At 48.2% G+C, this 22,062-nt stretch overlaps 1 protein-coding gene across 1 annotated transcript in view; it reads left to right on the forward strand.

Moving 5' to 3' along the window:
* The window catches only part of PLPP3 (phospholipid phosphatase 3), an 81,506-nt gene that overhangs the window by 42,106 nt on the left and 17,338 nt on the right, over window positions 1-22,062 (forward strand). Inside the window, exons 2-4 of the mRNA XM_002715957.5 lie at window positions 548-705; window positions 15,725-16,005; window positions 16,416-16,473. Coding sequence (XP_002716003.1) covers window positions 548-705; window positions 15,725-16,005; window positions 16,416-16,473 — 497 coding nt within the window. The remainder of the gene's footprint in view (window positions 1-547; window positions 706-15,724; window positions 16,006-16,415; window positions 16,474-22,062) is intronic.

The following is a 22,062-nucleotide window of genomic DNA, read 5'->3' on the forward strand; positions in this document are numbered from 1 at the left end:
TTGTGGGCTTTGATATCCATTAGTTGGTCATTCAAATTCATTTTATTGTGGGGAAAGAGAGGTGGAGTAAGAACCAGAGGTCACATGGCTGGGAAGTGGGGCGTCTGGGATTCAAGTCCAGATTATCTGACTCCAAGGCCTTGGCTACTCCATGTAGCACAGCCTTAGGGTGAAATGGTGAAGACTCAAGAAAAGAATGCTGTTGGAGGCATAATGAGCTTCCATTGCATTGGAAACTATACAAGTAGTTCTTGCAACTGTGTCTGTAATTTTTAGCAGGGTGTCATAGAGCAGTGGGAAACTCCTGTCCCGTTTCGTCCACTGCCGCCCTCTAAACTCTTGGGCAAGGCAAGGGCAAGTGCTCCTCTCCTGATGAAGGAAGGGAGTGTGTGTAGAGAAGGCTGTCCGTGGGCCGTAAATGGTTCAAAGGAAAGGAGCTAATGATGTGATGAGTGTGAGTTGGCATTGCTCTAACTCCTTCCTCTGTCTTCCTTGCATTGATGTTTTTGTCTTTCCTTGTGTTCTTTTCCTGCTCTGCCTCGAGCAGCGGGCCTGCCCTTCCTTATCATCGAGACCAGCACCATCAAGCCTTACCACCGAGGGTTCTACTGCAATGACGAAAGCATCAAGTACCCCGTGAAAACTGGCGAGACCATCAATGACGCTGTGCTCTGCGCCGTGGGGATCGTCATTGCCATTCTTGCGGTAAGCATTCAGACTGCGCGTGCTCCATCCTGTCTCACTTCTTCCTGTAGTATAATATTGTAGGATACCCAAGCTGACAGAGACAGGTGCTGTGCCAACAGAGACTTCCTCCCAGCACAGGCCAACCAAGCCAGCAGGCATCTACCAAGAATTTCATTGGATTGAAATTCTTTATTTCAGGTGGTTAATACTATTACAGAAAGCCAACCTTTACTGTGAAGTAAATAGATGCTAAGCACTTTTCTGAGAACCTTGCCTGCTGTCACTGTGTGTTCTCTGCACACCTTTGCCGTGCTGCCACACAGTGAGGACACCACTGCCATTGTTTAGTTCTCTTGCCCAGTGGCTGTGGGGCCATGGTACATGGAATTTGGAACCCAGAGACGGAGTAACTAGACCTGGTCCTCCACTCTCGAGTGAGGCATGGTGGAAGCCAAGGCTCATTGTCTTGCTTCTGGGCACTGCAGTAAGGAGTGACAGAGATCATGAATACGGAAATATTCTGCAAGCTTCGTTGCTGAGATTACCTGCATAGAGGGATAAAGTCCGGATTTACACGTCCAGGTCTTCCTTTCTAGGTCATGGCCCTCATTGAGGTTGTGACAAAAATGGACTTTGATGAGGTTTGGATGATTTTCAGCAATAGTAGTAACTTCACAGGTGTTAGGGCATAGCCGATCTGGGCCCTATTTGGAAGGCCACCACTCTGTGTTAGATGTGTTCATTTGGGGCAGGGGAAGGGGAGGGTCATTGAAATCCAGTCCTGGAATCTGTGAGTCCTGCATTCACAGCTGCCCATGCCACACCTCCAGTGTTTTCTAAGTTTGGTCTTTACCCGTGAACCACTGCCATGTGGGTGAAAGGGATATAGGCATCATCTCCACCAGGGCCATAAATTCTCTGTTGTGGATCCTGGAGTCGCCTTTCTGTTGAGCATGGTTGTCTTCGGCCTGTATTAGAAAGCCAAGAAGAAGAGAGCTAATATTCAGAACACAGAATGTGGGGCCAGTATAGTGGTGTAGCAGTTAAGCTGCTGCCTGAGTTGCCAGCATCCCAAATGGGTACCGGTTCCTGTCCCGGCTGCTCCACTTCCAATCCAGCTTCCTCCTAATGGCCTGGGAAAGCAGTGGAAGATGACCCGAATGCTTGGGTCCATGCACTCATGTGGGAGACCGGAGGGGGCTGCTGGTTCCTGGCTTCTGCTTGGCCAAGCCACAGCTGTTGTGGCCATTTGGGGAGTGAACCAGCAGATGGAAGACCTCTCTATATTTCTCCCTTCTTTCTGTAACTCTGCCTTTTTTTTTTTTTTAAAAGATTTGTTTATTTAAAAGAGTTAAACAAAGAGAAAAGGAGAGGCAGAGAAAGAGAGAGAGAGAGAGGTCTTCATCCTCCAGTTCACTCCCCAGTTGGCCGCAAGGGCCAGAGCTACACCCAAATGAAACCAGGAGGCAGGAGCTTCTTCTGGGTCTCCCACTCAGGTGCAGGGGCCCAAGGACTTGGGCCATCTTCTACTGGCTTCCTAGGCCATAGCACAGAACTGGATTGAAAGTGGGGCAGCTGAGACTTGAACTGGCGCCCATATGAGATGCTGGCACTGCAGGTGGTGGCTTTACCCACTAGGCCACAATGCCAGCCCCCTGCCTTTCAAATAAATAAAGTAAATCTTTTTTTTAAAGAACATTAAATGTGAGATATGTGCTAGTATTCCCATCATACAGATGGAAAGACTAAAGCTCAAAGTCTACAGCTGGTAAACATTGGGCTTCAAGTCTGTGTCTGGTTTATTCTAAAGCACTCATTCCATCTTGCAGACTTAAATTTCAGGATGGCTAATCTATCCAAATGAACCATTCAGGGGGATAGGCAGTTAGCTTGTCTTGCCTACTCTGGACCTAATAAATATAAGCTGCTGATGTTTCATGAACCACATTTCATGAAGTTTTTCTTTTGACTTGCCCACTCTGGGGGTTGGTTATAAACTTTGAGACCCCTCTTTGTTTTTTAATAACATCGTAAACCAAGCACACAATCAACAGCTTGAATTTGGGGAGGGGGAAGGGAGGCTCGGAGAATTCTTTCCAACCTTTAAAAGAAAAACAGTGCATTTGGCAACTGTGGTCGGTTCTGAAAGGTGGACTAAGGATCTTTGTGTTCCAAAACTGAAAAATGAAAGGTCTAATTTTACTATTTGCTCCAATCTGATGGTCGTGGGCCTGAGTTCTCTAGGAAGAATGGCTTTTCCTGAAAAAAGTGTTTGTCTCAGAAGACAAATAATTTACACCGTACCTTGTGCTTAGATTGCAACAGGTGTTTTTGACAGTTGGAGGATCTGTTAATTGAATGCCCTCAGGGAACCCACTAGAATGTGCTGAGATAGGAATGGCACAGTGACAGATATGGTCCTAGGCTCACAGCCTCCATGGGATCATTCCCAGCCTGCTTAGCAGGGCTGCAGTCCAGGCACAGCAGGGGGCAGAGTCCCCAGGGCTTCCAAGTGTCTCCCAGGTGTGTGAGTTAGGCACTTCGTCGGTTGCCCCACCCCTCCTTGTCCTCCTCTGGGAAATGGGAATAAGCTGCAGGTCCTCAGGGCTATTGCTGTGAGAGTCCAATGCTGTCATCCCTGGAAATGCACTTGGAAGCGGGCAGCTCCGAGTGCACCGAGTCTCTGGAGTGGAGTGGTTCTGGATCTCTGCCCGGAGCTCAGGATGGGCACAGGACAATGCGGCAGGAGCCTCTCTGCGGACCTTGCGTCTCTTCCCTTCCTTCCTTCTTCCCCCAGCAAATCTCCTGCTCAGCAGTCTCCCGCTGCTGCTTGCCAAGGCCAGCCTTTTTCTCCTTGAGAGATGCCAGCATTTCCAAGAAGAATCTGTTTTGGAGAGCTCAGTCGTGGCTTGTGCTTTTCCTCGTGTCGTGCTGATGTTTTAATTAAAGCGCTCCTTGACCTCCCAGGTTTCTTTGAAACAGTCATGTGCTGTGGCCTTGGCTGGAAGATGAGCGACGGCACTGCTTCCGTGCGCTGTACAGTGTCAGCAAAGTAGGTTTAGCTGTGACTTTTGTAGAGGTCAGAGAAGCAACAACAGGCAAGAAAACATCTCAGTATTGTCATCCTGTGCCGTGTTCTCCTGTGTGCTGGACAAACACATGCACCATGTTGATTCGTTTGACCCTGGAAGAATGTCCAAGAGCTACGTGCTCTTCTCTTCTCCATTTAGCATGAGGTTAAAGGCCTACCCTCTGCTTGAGGACAGAACTCCTCTGCAGTCGGACATGGGACAAATCCATCAGCTTCATTGAGCCTCAGTAGACTCATCTGTTAATTGGAGATGGCAAGTGTATTTACTAAGGTTTTGAGAATCAAACAGGCTGCTGTATAGAAAAGAATTCTGTGCCTGGCACCACAGTATGCTCAATAAATGTTAACTATATTAAAAATGCATGAACGGAGTCAAAAAGTGGAGAAGGGACTTAGCCAAGACATTGCACCTGCTTAAAATAGGAAAGGAAGAACCTGGGCCTTTGACCACACTCTCCCACTCTCCCTGGAGCAGATCAGCCGGCTGCCAGGTCCTCTCGAGTCTCACTCCTCTTCACCAGAGGACTTTTGCCTGCAGATCCCGCTGTGAGGAAGCCTGCTAATGAAATCTGCGTGCCTGCTTACCGGTCTTAACGACCCAGGTGTGCTCATGGAAAAAGTCAAAGCAGAGGCCTCAGCAGCATGGCTGCAGCCAGGTCCGGGGAAGCTGCACAACTTTAATGAAAAATAGCAGCAGATTTCTACTTTCCCCTAAACGACTGGCCGTGGAGCCTGGCCGCCTCCCTGCAGAAGCTGCTTGTGATCCAAGGGCACGCGTGACGGTCATGGAGGGCAGAAGGAGCCTAGAGCTAGCAACCGAATCATCCTGCCGCCTGCTGTCCTGGGCCTTCTGCGATGTCAGGTTTGTTTAAAACAGCGAGAGAAGCCCAGCCTGCTCGGGAAGGCCCCACAACAAACAAAAGGAGTGGCCGTGGAGGAGACCAGCATGGTGCTGAGAGGCAGATCACCAGAAGTTATAGAGAAAGCAGACACCTTTCTGTGGCAGCAGTGATGGAAAAAGCCAGTCATTCTGACCTCTTTTTCAGAGGTATCTCAGGTTCTGGAATTATAGCATAATGGGAATTCCTTCCAACTCCACAAAGCAATGGTTCCTATCCCTGCTGGGTGCAGGCTTAATGACTCTAACAGCAGTGAGATTAGGAGCAAACAGGGAAATAGCCTCTGCTCTCTCACCTCCTCTCTCTTTCATCTCGCAGTGTCTTGTGTAGAGTATTATGGGCGAGGGTTCTAACACAGGAGAAGTGCTCAGTATTCTATCCCAGTCAACAGGGCTCAGTGCTTGCCCTGGTCGGACCATGAGAGGGGTTTATAGGAATTCTTACTATGTAGGCATCGACAAATGGGTGAGTCACAGGTGACTCCCCCTCTGCCTCTGATCATAAAAATGCTTTTTCCCTCACAGATCTGCCTTGTGCCCGACCTCCGTCGGAATATTCCTAACTAGAGGGGAAGCTCGGGCTCTGCCTCCTGGCTTAGGTCCACAACTTCTGCATTCCCTTGTCCTGCAACCGCAGGCAAGCAGTGGACCTCCCTGCAGTGACAAGTTGGTGACGATGGGTTACTAACTCCCTGGGCTTGCTTTGGTTGTCACATCAAGTGATCGCATGCGTGTAATTGGTGCGAGTGATGCTTTTCATTTCTGGAGTATTGCACAGTTTACAAAGTGATCTGTATGTGCACCTTCTCCTCTTTGCATCTGATAGTGATCTGGGGAGGTTGATATTACAGCTAAGACACCTCGGGCTCAAGGGTTTGAGTGACTTTCCGATCACTAAATAGTGGCCTGGCCAGACCAGGGGTCCTCTGATTGGAAAGCCAAGACTTTTAAAGCACTGGTCCGCAGCTGCCTTCTGCAGGCTGCCTACCATCCGCAGTCACTTATCAGAGCTTTTGGTGTGTCGGGTGCTGGCGACACAGTGTGGGCCTCAGCCCAACAAGTGGCACATTGTCCGCCATCACTCAGTCACCAACAGCTGCCCATCTGGAGTAGGCCAACCATCCCTCTTGTACATACTGCCTTGTCGTGGGATTTGTGTCCAGGTCTACCCAGATGGACGATAGAGACCTGGAAGACAAAGATCAAGTCTTTGCCTCTGGAACATGGTGGGTACTAAATGGACACCAATTACAAACATCTTCTCCAGGAAGCATTCCTCAGCTGTCACCTCTCAAAGATCCCCAAGAGCCCTGGGGTCACATCTGTCCTTGCACTTGCTGTGCTAAGTTGTCTTGCCTGTTTAGTTGTCTGTTTCCTGGCTACCTTGTGAGCTGCACAGGGAGGGCACTGAGTTGATCTGATCAGTAGTACTTGCCAGGCACAAACCTTGATATTCAACCTAGTTTGTAAAAATCACCAAGTCCCTAAATCGTGGACAGACACTTCAAAAGCATTAGGCCAACAGATATCAGTTCTACGGAGCGGAGCGAAGTAGCCTATTGCTGCCTAAGATCTTCAGCGCGCACCAAGAGGCACATGAATGGCACTCGGGACTCCATGCCGATTTCTTGTTGGAGAGATACGAAGAAGAACTGAGTGCCCCCAGGACTTGTTTATTCAGGATCAGGCTTCAGGCTGCCCACATCTGGACTTCATTAGTTCTCCCCTCCCCCACCTCCCTTTATCTGCGAGAGCTCGGCCAAGAAAACAAGGTTCCCCAACGTTGGCTCCTCATTAAAGGTTAGTCGAGTTTTCAACCCTGAAAAAAGAGAAGCTGTGCTGGCCCAGCAGTGTGTTGGTGGGAGACCCCAGTCCCCCCGTTTACAACCCACTACATCTGTGCAATTACCGGGACCACCAACGGCGAGAGGCCACATTAATCTTCAACTCTGTTGTCCCCTGCTCAGATGGCTACAGAGTCCTTCTGAGACCGTGTTATCCCTGGGCGGGACACCACGAGGGTGTGTGTGTTTGTGATTTAACAAGCGCAGGCATTGGGACTGTGCTATCTAGGATTCTGTTTGTTCCCTGTCCCCGCCAGCCACGCTTGATTTCATGCCTGGAAGAAGTGAGAACAATAGCAATTCCCCTTTGGGTAGTGCGGTTCCTAGGGGCGCGTGACTGTTTGAAGAATCTACCTCATATACAGGTGACGTTAGTCTCCATTTTGATAAGCATGTGAGGCTGAGGAGTATGTCCTGTGTGCATCAGTGTGTGCTGGGGATGAGGTGCGGAGTTCGATAACGCTTTGAGCTATCCAATGGACTGGAAGAGCGCGTGCCTTATCTTAAGCCGTCTCCCACTGCTACATGAGGTAGGAACGCTTACCCCGTTTTACAAGTGAGGGATAGCACAGAGGCTTGCAGAGCTGCAGGATACACTGCTTAGAATCGGAGTGGGAATTCCAGCCCAGGTCTGGCTGGCTTTCAAGCCCAGGCCCTTTAATGGACCTTTATTAATGGGTCCTTCTGTGTTCGATGCTATGCAGAGTACTGTTTATTTAGTTAGCTAGAACAGTTTTTAATTCCTGGGCTTAGATAGCTAAATGATGGAGGAAGACAAAACATTTAGCTCATTGGGCTGATGACCGCCTCAGATCAAGTGTACGTGTCAATGGTTTCCACGCAGTGGTTTGTCTAGAAGGGGACAGCCTCTTAAATGCAGGGAGATGCCTGTGAGTACCTCCACCTGCAGGCATTGTGGTGGACACTGGGCCTCTCAGCTGATGTGTAAAATACAGATCTTGCCCTTGGAGCTTCCGGTCTAAAGGGGATGAAGGCAAGAACAAAGCTCACTACACTATTGGACCCTCAAGAGGAAAGCATAAGAAGGGAGTCAGGACAGGGCACAGGGCACAGGGGTGGGTCCTAGAAAAATGAGAGCTTCAAAGACAAAGAATGTCCCATGCTGCAGGTGGTCTGAGGTCTAAATGAGATGATATGGGAGTTCAGGAGAAGCTCATTTAAGACAATTTCCATCAACCAAGCCTTCATCATTATCATTCAGTGTGCACTTGTCTCATTTAATTAGCACAGCAACCCACAAGCTCTTGGTATTGTTTTCAGCCCATTTCTTTTTTTAAGATTTATTTATTTATTTGAAAGGCAGAGTTACAGAGAGGCAGAGGCAAAGAGATGGCGGGGCTGGCCAGAGCTTTGCCAATCTGAAGCTGGGAGCTAGGAGCTTCTTCCAGATCTCCCACATGGGTACAAGAGCCCAAGGACTTGGGCCATCTTCTACTGCTTTCCCAGGCCACAGCAGAGAGCTGGATTGGAAGTGGAGCAGTCAGGACTCAAACCAGCAGTCATATGGGGTGCTGGCACTGCAGGTGGTGGCTTTACCTGCTGTGCCACAGCGCCAGCCCCCATGCCCATTTTTACAAATAAGGAAACTGAGGCTTAGAAAGCTCAGTTGCCCAACATTCATAAATGACAGAGCCAAAGCTCTAGCCTAGTACATTAGTTGGCACTCGAACTGTACCTTGCAGTAAGGGTAGGATTTTCATCAGAGAACCTGACACTGCAGGCAAAAGGGATTGCTTCAACAATGGCAGTGTCTCAAACAACAGTGTAAGGGAGCTGACAAAACTGACAAAGCCAGATAGGAAAAGGAGATTGTGAAGATATTTGAATACCAAGGATGCTTTTATTCCAAGATGGCTAAAGATTATTTTGAACCAGCTTGGCCAAGTCTCTAAGGAAAGGATGAGGCTTGGACCACAGTGGTGGCAGTGCAAGGAGAAGAGAGCAAACAATGGAGGGAGAGAAGAGCCCTAGTGAAAACAGAGAGGAAGGAGGCTAGGAGTCCAGGCCTTCCCAGGTACATTGTGGCACCTTGAGCAGAAATAGCAGAATAGAGGGAACAGAAATGAATCCTGGGACCAGAGAGGGACTGGCTGTGAGCCCAGTCTGGGATAGCTGGATATCCAGTTGGGAGATGGAGCAGAAGGTTGAAATAGGACTGATAAGGATAAAAACCAGGCTGCGGTGGGAGAGCGCGGGAGAATGATGACCTCTCGGCCACTTCACAGAGGTAATAACGGAGGCTACCGAAGCAGCTGAAACCACAGCAAAAAAGCAGGGACACAGCCCTCGGAAAGATGCACATTTAATAGAAGGAAGCCAGTGCAGGGAGGGGAAATGAGTTTAGAAATGGAAGCGTAGCCTAGTGGATCCCTGTTACGGTAGCCTAGGAAATTCGGCGTCTAATAGGAAAAAGAGGTCGGTAGTAGACAAGGCTGCAGAAATGAGGGCCGGGAGACACTTGCCTGGACTCGCAGAGCTGGCCGTCCAGGAAGCCCATGGCTCAGAGTCCCTGGTTTGGGGGGAAAGCATGATGCTTCCTGCTTCTGACTGGCCTCTTTGCTGTCCACACCCTAAATGTTGGAGCTTTGCCTCACCCGTAGAGTCCAGAAACTCCAGTGGTGGCCTTAGACAGACCTGTGTCCTCCTTATCTTTCCCAGAATGTATTGATCTCTTGCCAAGAGGCTTTAGAAAACCGAGCGAGAGGAGAACCAAAGATTAAGTTTTTAAGCAATTATTGCCAGTTACTAAAGATACTGCCCTCTACTTCATCTGGTGAGGCACCCTTCAGAAAAAAGACAGCTGTACTTCTGTCTCCATCCTTAGAAGCAGGACACAGATACGGTATAAGTTTCCTTTCCCTTAGGACTGAGAAACAACTGACAAAGAATTCCTGATTCTCCCTCATCAAATGCTTGCGGAATGAATGTCATCCACTCACACAGCTGAGCTGAGACAGCACTTGGCACCCTGTATGCAGTGAGGACTTAGGTCTGCAGGTATCTTACCAGATCACAGGACTTCGTCAGACGGTCCATGAACAGTGACGTCACCGGGGACTGCTGGGACTTCCAAGAGGAAACCAGCCTGGTGCTGTCAGAACTATGCCAGGAATGGGAGCGAGGAGGCCCGGGCTTTGGGAAGGGTGCTGTGGCTGCCTCATTTCTGATTGAGGATGATTCACTGGCCTCTGGGGTCCTCGCCTGATTCACTGAGAAATGTTGGCAATAATTTGGTGATTCATAGGGTGTTTGAGAAGCAAACAACACCATAGATGTGAAAGTGCTTTTTAAGCTGTAAAGGAATTTGCAAATATTATTAAAGCAGATTAGAAGGCAGGGAAGCTTGGCCTTCAAACCCAGCGGGGGAAGAAGATGAGTGCTCGGCCTCTAAAAGAGGAACTGTCCAGACACTATGTGACAAAAATATGACTTTTCTCGAGAAAGTGTATAAATAGAGTGAAACAGTAAAAATACTGCAAACAGAAGACAGGATTGTCCTTTCAGTTTTGGGTTTAGATTTCGCTTCTATTCTGTTCCCCGCCAAGAGACACCCTAGATAAAGTGCTCAAAGCTAACATTCTCTGTGCCCACAGTGTCTGGTCACCCTGGGGCGCGGGGGGGGGGGGGGGGGGGCTGTACATGCTCAGTGTGGACTGTTCTCTTCCAAAGAGCTCCTCCGAGTTTCTGGATGAGTTCTTCCCTGTCAAGTAAGTGTGTGTCATCTGTGTCCTCTAGAACCAGGGTCCAAGGATGTTGTTGACTCTAGTGTCCAAACTACTGCACCCGTCTGTGAAATGAAACATTTTGGTTCTTAACTAAAGCTGACTTCAATATCCTTTTAATCTTGTAGATATCATTAAAGATTGCAGTTACCCCCCTCCCAAAAATATTTCAAGCATTAAGAAAATGCACAGGATGTGCTAGCGTTTTGGGTATTTTTCCTCCCCTTTCTTCAATGGAACGAGAAAAAAATCCGAACTTTTGGAGGGCTCTTCTCCTAGGTGCCGGGCGTTTGACCTTCCCGAACTCTCTGGCAGTCCTGCCAGGCAGATGTTAATTTGCTTTCATAGAAGAGGACACCGAAGGCCAAACAGGGGGAGTCATTTGCCCAAGGTAATATTTAGGATTCGGACCCAGGTTGTTAGGGCTCCAACGTTGGTGCTGCTTTCTCCGCCTGACTCTGTCCTTTCTAAATGTCAGTCTTCACATCGCTGCACGTTTCGTCTTCCAGACAGATCGATGTTTGTCAATCCGTGGGCAGTTGAGCTCTTTTTCACCAGAAAAGACAAGAAGAAGGGCCATGTGATGGAGAGAACTGCCCTGCAAACTGCAGCCCCTCTCTGGCAAGGACTGATCTCTCTCTGTCCCCTCACTGCCTAATTGCCATGCTTTCTCACTTGATTAGTTTGCCAAGCGCTGCAAAAGGCAGGTAGGGGAGAATCGGCCTGTGCTTGCTGGCAGCCGGCCAACACCCCTAGAATCTCTAGCTTGCTGTGTGCAAGGCATGTTTCTCAGCGGTGAAATTTACATATCAGAACCTTGCTGACTCCAGCAGAAAGGAGGGCTCTGGGGCCAGGGACAGAGCCTGTGCAGCGGGGAGGGAGAGGGAAGAGCTTATTTTATTACCTGGGAATAAAAACATTGTGAGTAATGAATAAAGTCCGCAAGCAGTAAATCTGGGACTGCGGAGTTAGGTGTGTAACGTGTCCGAGAACAGTTTAAGCCATTGCTCTTCTGCAGAGGTGAGGCGTTTGCGCTGCCTTTCACAGCCCAAATTTCATTAAATGGCCTTTTAAGGGTTAGGATTACAAGAAGTCAAGTCCGGCTGGTTCATAACGATGATTTATGGCTGTGTTGTCGACTCCCCGACCCCTCTGGACCAGAGGACAGAGAAAATACATAATTTGTTGCTCATTAACTCTAAGATCTGTCAGGGCTGCTCCAGCAGCCGTGTGCTCCTGGAGTCCTGTGTCTCCTCAGTGGCTTCAGCCTGGCCCTGTCCCGGGAAACATGGGATTGCCGTTCCACCATGGAAAACAATATTTGAACTATAGAAACCGTACTGCTGTGGTGATAGAATGGCTATGGGTCTTGGAACTGGAGAGAAAAAATACCTGGGCTCTGCTGTTAACTCTGCCACATGCTAGCCTCGGACCCTTCAGCAGAGTCACTCTCCCAAGCTCCCTACTATCCCCATCTATAAAATGGGTGTATCTTCTTCACACAGCTGTGGATTAAATGAGCTAAAGTACAAAAGAAATCTCAGAGCCGGCTTGCTGTTAGAAATATTTTTATTAGGAGTTTGAGGTACCATAAAACGTTTCTCTTTGGCCTTTTTATCTTCCCATGAGAAGGAGCAGCGTGTTAATTGCCAGTTTACTATTTGAAGCTCGTGTGGGCCCTTGAAGAAATGGCATTTAGAATGAGGAGATCTTGGAGTCGTCCTGAATTGTCATCTAAACCCCTCCTTGATATGACCGAGGCAGAGAGGAGACTCACCTGACACAAGTCAGTGTTCTCACAACTGCTGCTATTTGATTGGCAAGTAGAAACCCACAAGTTCACGCTCGGCATCAAACAAGAAGTCTAGACGGGCCCAAGCTGAGCCCACTTAGAAACAGTTTCTCCGTTTCTGGCAGGGGCATGATTCCAGGAGCTTGGGGACCATCCAAGGGCAGGGAACGTGCCTGGGGCCTCGCTTCTGCTCCTGGCCAGTGGTGTTGTCTGCAAGTAACTTCCCTGTGTGGTGCTGTTGATTGCTTGGGAAGCTAGCGGTGAAGGCAGTGCAGGAGAGTTGAGGGTGAATGTCATTGCAATTGGAAGCAATACAACAGAGTTCTAGCACCATGATTTGCACATGGAGAAAGCAGCTTATCCCAAATTGACACAGTGACGAAGGACTGGAACCCTGGCCACTTGCCTTTTCTAGGTCAGAGTTCTAGTCCTGTATATAAAGTCAGGTGAGTCTGACTTAAAAATAAAGAAGAGTAAGAAAGGGTAGAAAAAACATGATTGTGGTAATACACATCTGGAACTTGTTAGCCTGTAAGGTTACATAGGGTAAAAGTATAAACAGGTTCAAAAGGGGGATTAGATCATGAATGGTCGGAAAGAATGCTGGGCGGGGAGTCCGTACACCTGGGTCCAATCTTCAGCTGTGAGTTAATTTGGGCCTCGGTTTCTCTCTGTATAATGGCCCCTTTCATTTCTGACCTTCCATGCTTCTTGGATTTTAATCTCTGCAACGTGTTATCAAAGGGCTTTTGGTAATGTTTAGGGGATACTTCCAATTTTGCAACAAGGGAATTCTGAGGACTCCTATCCGCCCCTTTATTTATTTGTTCCTTCAAGCAGTAGTCTCCGAACACCTATGCAGGGCCATGGACTAGTTCTGCTCTCTCGGGGAATGGCTAAGCCAGGCTACCGGCTGGCTGCGTCCCTCTCATGAAGAATGACACTCAGTGTGGTTTGGGAAAACAAAGTGGAGCACTTACAAATATAGAGCATTTATCAACACAGAGTTACTGTGTCAGTGTTGGCAATGGCAGTGGCTGTTCTCATTCCTGCACCTGCTCGTGCCTCTGGGCCCAGCTGCTATTTCTGTCCAACATGGCTGTCCTTCCTCCGGCTTCCGAAGCCGTGAGTACTTTGGTCAGACCCCATGCCTTGATGCCTTTGCCTTCTGCAAAAGAGTAACAGGAGCCCTTGGCAGAGGAATATCCGGATATGCGTGTATTGCTTCCCTTGTGGTCATGAACACACTGTCTGCTCTCTGAATGGGCAAGTGTGGCTCATCATCCCACCCCATGAGGAAGTGTGAAAGGGACGTTTGCGGTGAGTGATGAGTTGGCCATCACTGTCCCTGGGCTGTGGTTGCAACCAGGAAGTGCTGTGGAATTAAGATAAGGGCAGTAGGCACAGTTGTGCATCATCAAAGCTGATTTGACCCTTGGATACGTAGACCTCATTAACACTCACCTTGACCAGCAGCGCTGGGTCCCATTCTTCATGTCAAAGCAGGCAGTTTTGGGTGAGGGACTTCCCCTCTCGAGATGATAGTGTGGATTTCATGGAGTGAAACATCATGGGAGTTCAAAAAGTGGAAATGTGGGAATGAAAAGCTAAGTTATTTTGGAGGAAAACCAATTTTGAAATTCATGCATTGTTTTTTCATAATACTCAAGTTTCCATGAACATTCTGAAGATGCCTTTTAATGCATGCATTTCAAAATATTTTTGGTACTAAAATAAAAAATTTTAATTCCAGTCCCCACAAACTACTCGACGTAGCCTAGCATTGAAGCAATGGCCGGTATGCAGCAGGCAATCAATACAATAATTGTTCTAGAAGTCCTAGGTGTCCCCTCAGCACCAAGAGGGGAGATGCCGTGGGAGAGAGGCAGTGGGTGAACACTGTGGCTCTCCTGATGTCCTGCAGCACCTGAGCAGACAGGCCGATTGGAAGCAATTCACCATCGCGGAAGAGCATGGCACTAAAGCTTTCTTGGATTTTAGACTAGTGTGCTTTTCTTTGCACCCAGAATTCTAAAAAGTAAAATAAAAGCATTGTTTCTTTGAGTCCGGTTATTTCCCATCCCTGTTATCATCTGCGAAGATGACTGGCTTCCTTCACTGGAGAAGGAAGCTGAACTTGGGAGAGATTAAGTTACTGCTGCAGGACACCAGAGAGGAGGCAGAGCCCAGATTCAAACCTAGGACTTGGCCTTGGTATTTGTCATCTCTTCTATAGAAACTCCCACCATAACTCAGTGTTAGCATAGGGCCTGAGCTTAGTAACACCAAGTAGTCACTAAGTAGAGTCACTTAGTAGAGTTAGATTGTTGGTGATCCTTTGCCCAAAATCCCAGAATCTTGAGATCCTGGTCACTACTGTGTCCTGGATTCCTCATTAATTTAATGTTTGTTAGTAAGTACTTAGATGTCTCTTTTACTAAGGTTTTATATGTGTGTGTGTGCACGCATGTGTGTATGAATATATTTGGTTGTATATTTTTCTTGTTGCAAAAGCCTTGTATGACTTTTTTTTTAAACTTTTATTTAATGAATATAAATTTCCAAAGTACAGCTTATGGATTACAATGGCTCCCCCCCACACAACTTCCCTCCCACCCGCAACTCTCCCTTTCCCGCTCCCTCTCCCCTTCCATTCACATCAAGATTCATTTTCAATTATCTTTATATACAGAAGATCAGTTTAGCATATATTAAGTAAAGATTTCAACAGTTTGCACCCACATAGAAACACAAAGTGAAAAATACTGTTTGAGTACTAGTTACAGCATTAAATCACAATGTACGGCACATTAAGGACAGAGATCCTACATGAGGAGTAAGTGCACAGTGACTCCTGTTGTTGACTTAACAAATTGACACTCTTGTTTATGGCCTCAGTAATCACCCTAGGCTCTTGTCATGAGTTGCCAAGACTATGGAAGCCTTTTGAGTTCACCGACTCTGATCATATTTAGACAAGGTTGTAGTCAAAGTGGAAGTTCTCTTCTCCCTTCAGAGAAAGGTACCTCCTTCTTTGATGACCTGTTCTTTCCACTGGGATCTCACTCACAGAGATCTTTCATTTAGGTCTTTAAATAAAAAAAGGGGGAAATAATAACCATCTTACTTCTTGGATCTTTCCTCCCCTGCATGTTTGTGTTTATGTACTCTGTAAAGAGAAGATTTGAATAGTTTAGAATATAAAATGTAGCTAAATACTAAATATTCTATGTTATTAAGTATTTTTTTAAAAGATTATTTATTTGAAAGTCAAAATTACACACAGGGAGGAGGAGAGGCAGAGAGAGAGAGAGAGAGAGAGAGAGAGAGGTCTTCCATCCACTGATTCACTCCCCAATTGGCCGCAATGGCCGGAGCTGCGCTGATCTGAAGCCAGGAGCCAGGAGCTTCTTCCGAGTCTCCTACGTGGGTGCAGGGGCCCAAGGACTTGGGCCATCTTCTACTGCTTTCCCAGGTTATAGCAGAGCTGGATCGGAAGTGGAGCAGCCAGCTCCACTTGAACCTGTGCCCATACGGGATGCTGGCACTGCAGGCGGTGGCTTTACCCACCAAGCCACAGTGCCAGCCCCATCATTAAGTATTCTTTACATCCTTGGTGTCACTGATGGATCTTGAGCCTGCCTAATTTCCCTGTTGGTTTCCTTTTAGATCATCATAGGGGAATTCTACCGGATCTATTACCTGAAGGAGAAGTCTCGGTCGACCATTCGGAATCCCTACGTGGCAGCACTCTATAAGCAAGTGGGCTGCTTTCTCTTTGGCTGTGCCATCAGCCAGTCCTTCACAGACATTGCCAAAGTGTCCATAGGGCGCCTGCGTCCTCACTTCCTGAGTGTCTGCAACCCTGACTTCAGCCAGATCAATTGCTCCGAGGGCTACATTCAGAACTACAGGTGCAGAGGTGATGAGAGCAAAGTCCAGGAAGCCAGGTGAGACACAACCTCCCGATGGCCACAACATATCTCTCTGATGCTGTGCAGTTTTAGTGAGCACTTACTGAGCTCCCATTAGGTGCCAAGGCAGCAGTGCGCTCTGGTTTAGATGAGTAAATAAGGCATAGCCGCTATCCTTGAGCCACTCACAATCAAATGATTGAGACAGATTTGTAAATAAACTATTATTATGATCCAGCATTGGTGAGTCTATTTGCTCACTAATTCTTTTGTTTATCCATGCATTCCTGGGTGCCTGCTGTGTTCCAGGCGTGTGTCCAAAGCATCACCAAGGATGCAAAAGTGAGCGAGACCCAGTGCTTGCTCTCAAGGTCACAGTCTAGGGAGGGAAGACCGAGAGACACGTGTGTATCAGAGATGTAAATATGGCCCTCTCTTTCTTGCAGGAGGTCCTTCTTCTCTGGCCACGCCTCCTTCTCCATGTACACTATGCTGTATTTGGTGGTAAGTACCTTCCTCAGCTTCCAACAGGGTTCAGTCACAGCTTGCATCCCTTCTGAGGGCAAACCCCCCCAAATAGTTAGGGACACTGTGCATCATGAAATCCTTGAAAAAAAGGTTAGCTAGCAAGGTTAGGCTTCATTCTGAGGTCTGCCACTGCCTTCACAGGAGTGATTTGCTTTCCAGGCTGTTTCCATTTTTCAAGTAAAAATAGCATTTGTCGTGGGTGCTTGATGAGGATGGTGCACCCATGATGAAATGATAATGTGATGGAATTTACGTGGAACAAGCACTCTTTGCTGAAAACTCCATTAACCCATTTGATTCTTAGACCAACCTTAGAAATAATATTTTCTCTATTGTGGGAAACGATTATTAATTAAGGCTCAGAGAATTCAAGTGAGCTGCCAAAATTTGCATAAATGCCAGGATGGTTGGCTCAAATCCAAGGCTCCCGATCACATGCCAGGCAGTGTTCACTAGCCCCCCTCCTCCGTATTCCATCAGTGGAAAGCTCACTGTTATCTGACTACATGGAGAGCCTCTGGGCAGCACTTCCGCAGCCACGAGGATTTGCGGCCTCACAACAAACCCTGAAGTACCGAACTGTGGCCTCGTTTCTCAGACACAGTGAGCGAGGCCCAGAGTGGTTAAGCAATTGGAGGTCCTTTAGCTGGTGCTGGAACCACAGCTTGAAGTCCCAGGTCACCCCCACTCCCCCCCGCGGTGTCTGCTCTGATTTCCTGGAGCCGCTTGGACAGTGCCGGGGAAGGGCCCAGCCCCCCTCCAGCTGCTGGACAGACCGAGGCTGGGCTGTTTTCCTTTGTCAGTTCCACGCGGGCTTCCCTGCCTTTCCTCTCTGCTTGAATGAGGTCCGAGTGCCAAGGCACTTCCTGCTTTCGGCTGCTTTCATGCAGTTCAGAGAGAGAAGGTGCTGAGAGGTCAGACGTAGCTCAGAGGAGCGTAAGCGATTTGGAAAAAAGGACGTTTGGATTGCAACTTATTTGAAAAACATAATTAGGGATTGGAAAAAGTAACAGAGAGGCCGTTTTTTGTTTTGTGTTTGTCCCCCAAGCCTGTCCAAGTTGGGGGGCCGCTGGGCTTCCTGTTAGGGACCACTGAAAGGTGGGCCCCAAGCTATGAAAACATTGGACCTGAATCTTATTTATTCATGAAGAGCGCTACCCTCCATTCTTCCTATTTCTGTTGTTTTTGTTTTGCTCTTAGAGAGGATAATTTAGCCAAGAGACCTAGGTTCTGTTTGGCTTGTATATTTTACCCAGGGCTGGACGCAATTTCACAAATGTAATTTCAGTGTTTTGTAAAGGTACTTGGAGGAGTCTGGGCTGTGTTTTGTGTGTGTGTGTGTGTGTGTGTGTCTTCATTTTCTTCCAAGAGAAAAGTCCTGTAGGATTTTGGAGCCATCACCGGGCACAGCTGCCCTGAAGGTGAAATGCTGACTTGTCTGGCTGCCTGCTGTCTGCAAGCTTGTGCCACAACATTTCTTCTCAGTGGTCTCAGGAAGTGTGTGTGGATGCTCTTGGTTTCAGATACAAACAAGCCTAAATCTAAAAAGTTCGCTACCACAAGTTCTGAGGTCAGTGAGAGACGGGGGATAGTAGGAGGCTGGGCGTTATGACTCTGGTGTGATGGCAGGTTCTTCTCGCTGACATCTGTGATGATAATAGCGATAATAGGAGGAGTACTGGTACAACTGCATTTCTGCTCCTGACCCTGACTTCAATTTTTGCCTTCCTTCTAAGCTGATCATGACACCCACTGCCACAGATTTTTCTGGATAATTAGCTTGGGAAAACCATGCTCTCAACACTGAATTTTCTCTGGGCAAGAAAGCCTAAGGATGAAGTTAAGACTTGTTAGCGATTAATGCAATTTCTAATAAGAAAAACCCCACAGCATATATAAGCCCAAACTATGTGTCCTACCTCTGAGCCTTGGCCTACACGGCAGAGGACCATATCTGGTGAGGATAAAGTGGCTGTCTGGATAAAATGCCAGCACTTGGGCAGGCACCAATTCACACAGCACACCTGCTAGCCCCTCTGTCGTGCCTGGGTCTCTGCTACCTCCTGGGGCTACTGAAATGAATCAGACCCGGGTTCTACCCTTAAGGAAACTCACCTATGCATTCTGCATCCAGCATGTATTTAATGAGTGGCTATTATGCACCAAGCATCATGGGAAGGGTGGGAAGGTGCAGATTAGTAAGGTATGGTCTCAGCCTTTGGGGAATTCAGTCTAGAGGAGCAGTGGACAATGATAATAGCTTGGTACCTTGTAAAGGCGGGGCGAGGAGCAGTATGGGTTATTATGGACATTCAGACTCTCACCCAGGCTGGCCTGGAGCAGAGGGTGGCAGAAGCCAGGGCTGACTCCCCACAGTGTTAGTCCTGTGAAGACAGGGAGACTGTGCAGGTGACGATTTGGGGGAGCTGCAGGCAGTTCACTACCGCCTTGCTGCAGGGGTGCAAAACACCCTCAAGGGCTGGGTGCGCCTTTGGGAGCCACAGCCACAGCTCAGGTCAGGCAGCAGCAAGGTCCCATCCAGGCCTTTGCCCAGATGCTATGCCCTTCCCCTGGGAATGTGCACTTTGTCTCCTTGCCTTCTCAAGGTCACATTTTCAGAGACGCCTACACCAAACACCTGTTGAAAATGACAGCCCCTCTCTGGTACTGGCACTCCCTGCCCATCTGGGCAGCCTTTCTCTCCTGCCACCCACCCAGGTTCCTACTGCTTGGCATATTGTATATTCCCTTGCTTGTTTTGTCTGTACCAACTAAATTGTCAGTTCCGGGGAGAAGGATTTTTTTGTTTTTGGACCACTCCTTACTGTATCCCCTTTCCAAAAACAGCGCCTGGTGAATGAATGGATCTTGGGTTGTTGGATACTCCCAGGCTGCACTCCTTCCCATTCTCATCAAAACTTCCTGTGTCTTCTCATCACTGACTTAACAGATGGCTGAGGCCTGCGTGATGTGGGGAAGACCTTTGCGTCCTCCTTGTTCAACTCATTACCCGTTGCCTCTTTCCTGTGCTGTGCCAGGAGAACTATTTATGTGTTGACAGGTTTGTTGGGTACCAACGAAACAGAGATGTGGCTGTCCTCTGGTAGCCGTGGTCTCTGGGCTGTGGTTGTGAGTCACTGAGGTTTTGTCCAACACTGGGATACCGGAGCAAGGCATCTGGTGTACCCACGAGGTAGCCTCACACGTCCTGTCTGTTGAAAGCTCTTGTGAGAATAAGATCATTGTTTCCCAGGGAAATAAACCAGGGTAGCAGATACTGTGCCTACTTTTCCTCCTGCCCCTCTGCCCATCCATCCATCCATTTCTAAGCACCTGTTCTGTGCTGGACCCTGTGTGAGCTCCTGGTGACTCCTCCGGAGCTTCTGATTTTGTGTGACTAGCAAAGTGAATAGCTGGAAACCAGTAGTGCAAGATCCCCAGCAAGGGGTGGTCCGGGAGGTGGGGCAGGAGAAGGGGCTGTAGTCTCTGCCGAGAGCTGTGCTAGCTCCATGCTGGCTCGGTGTGGGCTACTCTTGGCCTGACATCAGGCTGGACAGGATTCTCTGTTACAGTGGCATGCCTGTGTTTTAGACTGAGAGTCTATGATGGGTGGAGAAAAGGAGCCCGAGGTGCGATATCTCCTGGAAGTTGTCCTCTCGTCTACGACAGATATGTAGTCATCTCGGATTGCTTCTTTCCTGCAAAGACAGGTGCATCGGTACTGGGCATGTCAAGCTGTAATTCATAAGGAAACCAGGTGATTCGCTGCTGACAGCACGGATTCAGAAGGAGGCAGTCTTACCCTGTGTGAATCATGACTCTCTAGCCGTGAGCCAGTATGGCCTCTTGTAGCCTTGATTTGGGCATGGTAGCCTTGACTTCTCCATCTGGAAGATGGGCACAATAGTGTCCTTTCTGGAACCTTTGTAGGCATGGAATTTAAAGCACTGAGAGCCACATCTACAACAGTGCTCAGCCACGTTTACTTTCCTTTCTGCCACAATAGTGACGGAAGACAAGGTTGGATTTTCTTCTAAAGGAGGACAAATGAACCACAAATTCTTCTTCGGTCCTCAGAGTTATTAAGTAACTTCCCAGAGAGAAATTCCAGTTCTGCATCATGTCAGTGAACCACCAGGTGCATTGAACCTGAGCCAAATAGGAGCTGTGGAGAAGATGAGAGAAGAGAGAAAGTTTCTCGCTGGGTGTCAGTGAGCTAGAGCAGCTTCCAGGCAGAGGATAGGCAAACACCCAGGGCAGGACAAAAGCCTCCTTTTCACTCTTAGCTGAGCAGTCCCTAGAGAAATGGAAATGAAGGGAGAGGACAGTACAGACCTGTTTCACCAGTATGCAAATCAGGTAAGGAAACACAAGTGACTTAGCAAGAATGGGAGTGTGACTCACCCACACATCTGACTCTGCTGGTTCAGACCAGAGGAGCAGGCAGAGTGCAGTCTAAGAAGGCTTTGTTGGAATTCTACAGGACCCCAGTTTTGATGCTAAGACAGGAAGGAGGAGAGAATTCCATTTATGGAAAGGGTTGTATATACCTAGGACTTTTGGGTGTGTTAGGAGAGAAGGCAGACAAATCTGTTAAAGTCCTAAACTGTAGTCAGCAGTTTAATTATCTTAGCACAAGAAAAGGACTTTAAGATCATTTGCATATGGAACATGCATCACTCATGTCTGTGTCTTTCAGTTTTGAACATGTTGAGTGCTTGCAACATCAAAAAGAAAAACAAGCCACGCTCGTATTGTAGATGAGAAACAAAGAGAAGCAGAGTGGCTGGCCCAGGTCACGCAGCTGATGTGTAGCAAAGTGCAGGTTCGGGTCTGTTGCTCTGGCTGCACATCAAACCCTTCATGGGCATCACAGTGGATTCCAGCTGCTGTGTCTCCAGCTCAGAGGCCTCTGTAGACCTCGGGTAGTGGACACAGACAAGGCAGGACCTCAGAAGCAGACTATGAGAGGTCACGGTCACTTAGATTTGCTGCTTTTGTCTAGCTCTGCTCACCCTTTTTCTAACCACCCTTTGTCAGGGTGCTTAGGACCCCTGCAGGCATTTCGGTTCTTAGAATGTGGCCTTGCTCTGTTGGTCAGGGATAAGGGTGTGGCATCCTCCTGATCAGGGATGTTTGCGGTCTTCTCTTGAATTTGGTATACTTGCCTCCCGTGGCATGGGAATGAATGGAGCCTCTGAGTTACCAATTGTGCCCCAGAATGCACTCACTGATCCCAGTGAGGTCCCAGCCCTGGCTTGGGGTGGCTTGCACAGGGCTCTGAACCAGAAACATCCAGTCCATTTAGCAGGGAGGCTGGTATGGGATGCAGGGGTTATCAGAGCCTGTGGTCAACCTCAAACCCTGGTGGCACCACATGACTTCCCAAATCAGATGTAGCCACTGGGTGGAAGGTCATTGTGCAGTCTCCTTACACAGCCTGGGAAAATCACATCATTGAGCAAATTTCCTCCAAGGCACAAGGGTCACTTCTGATTCTGAGGAGTCTTGAGTTCCGTCCTCTGCCAGACGGGGTCCTTTCCATGCTGCTTCTTTTCATTCTGA

This window comes from Oryctolagus cuniculus, chromosome 7 (genome assembly GCF_964237555.1).
Source record: "Oryctolagus cuniculus chromosome 7, mOryCun1.1, whole genome shotgun sequence".
Taxonomy (NCBI): domain Eukaryota; kingdom Metazoa; phylum Chordata; class Mammalia; order Lagomorpha; family Leporidae; genus Oryctolagus; species Oryctolagus cuniculus.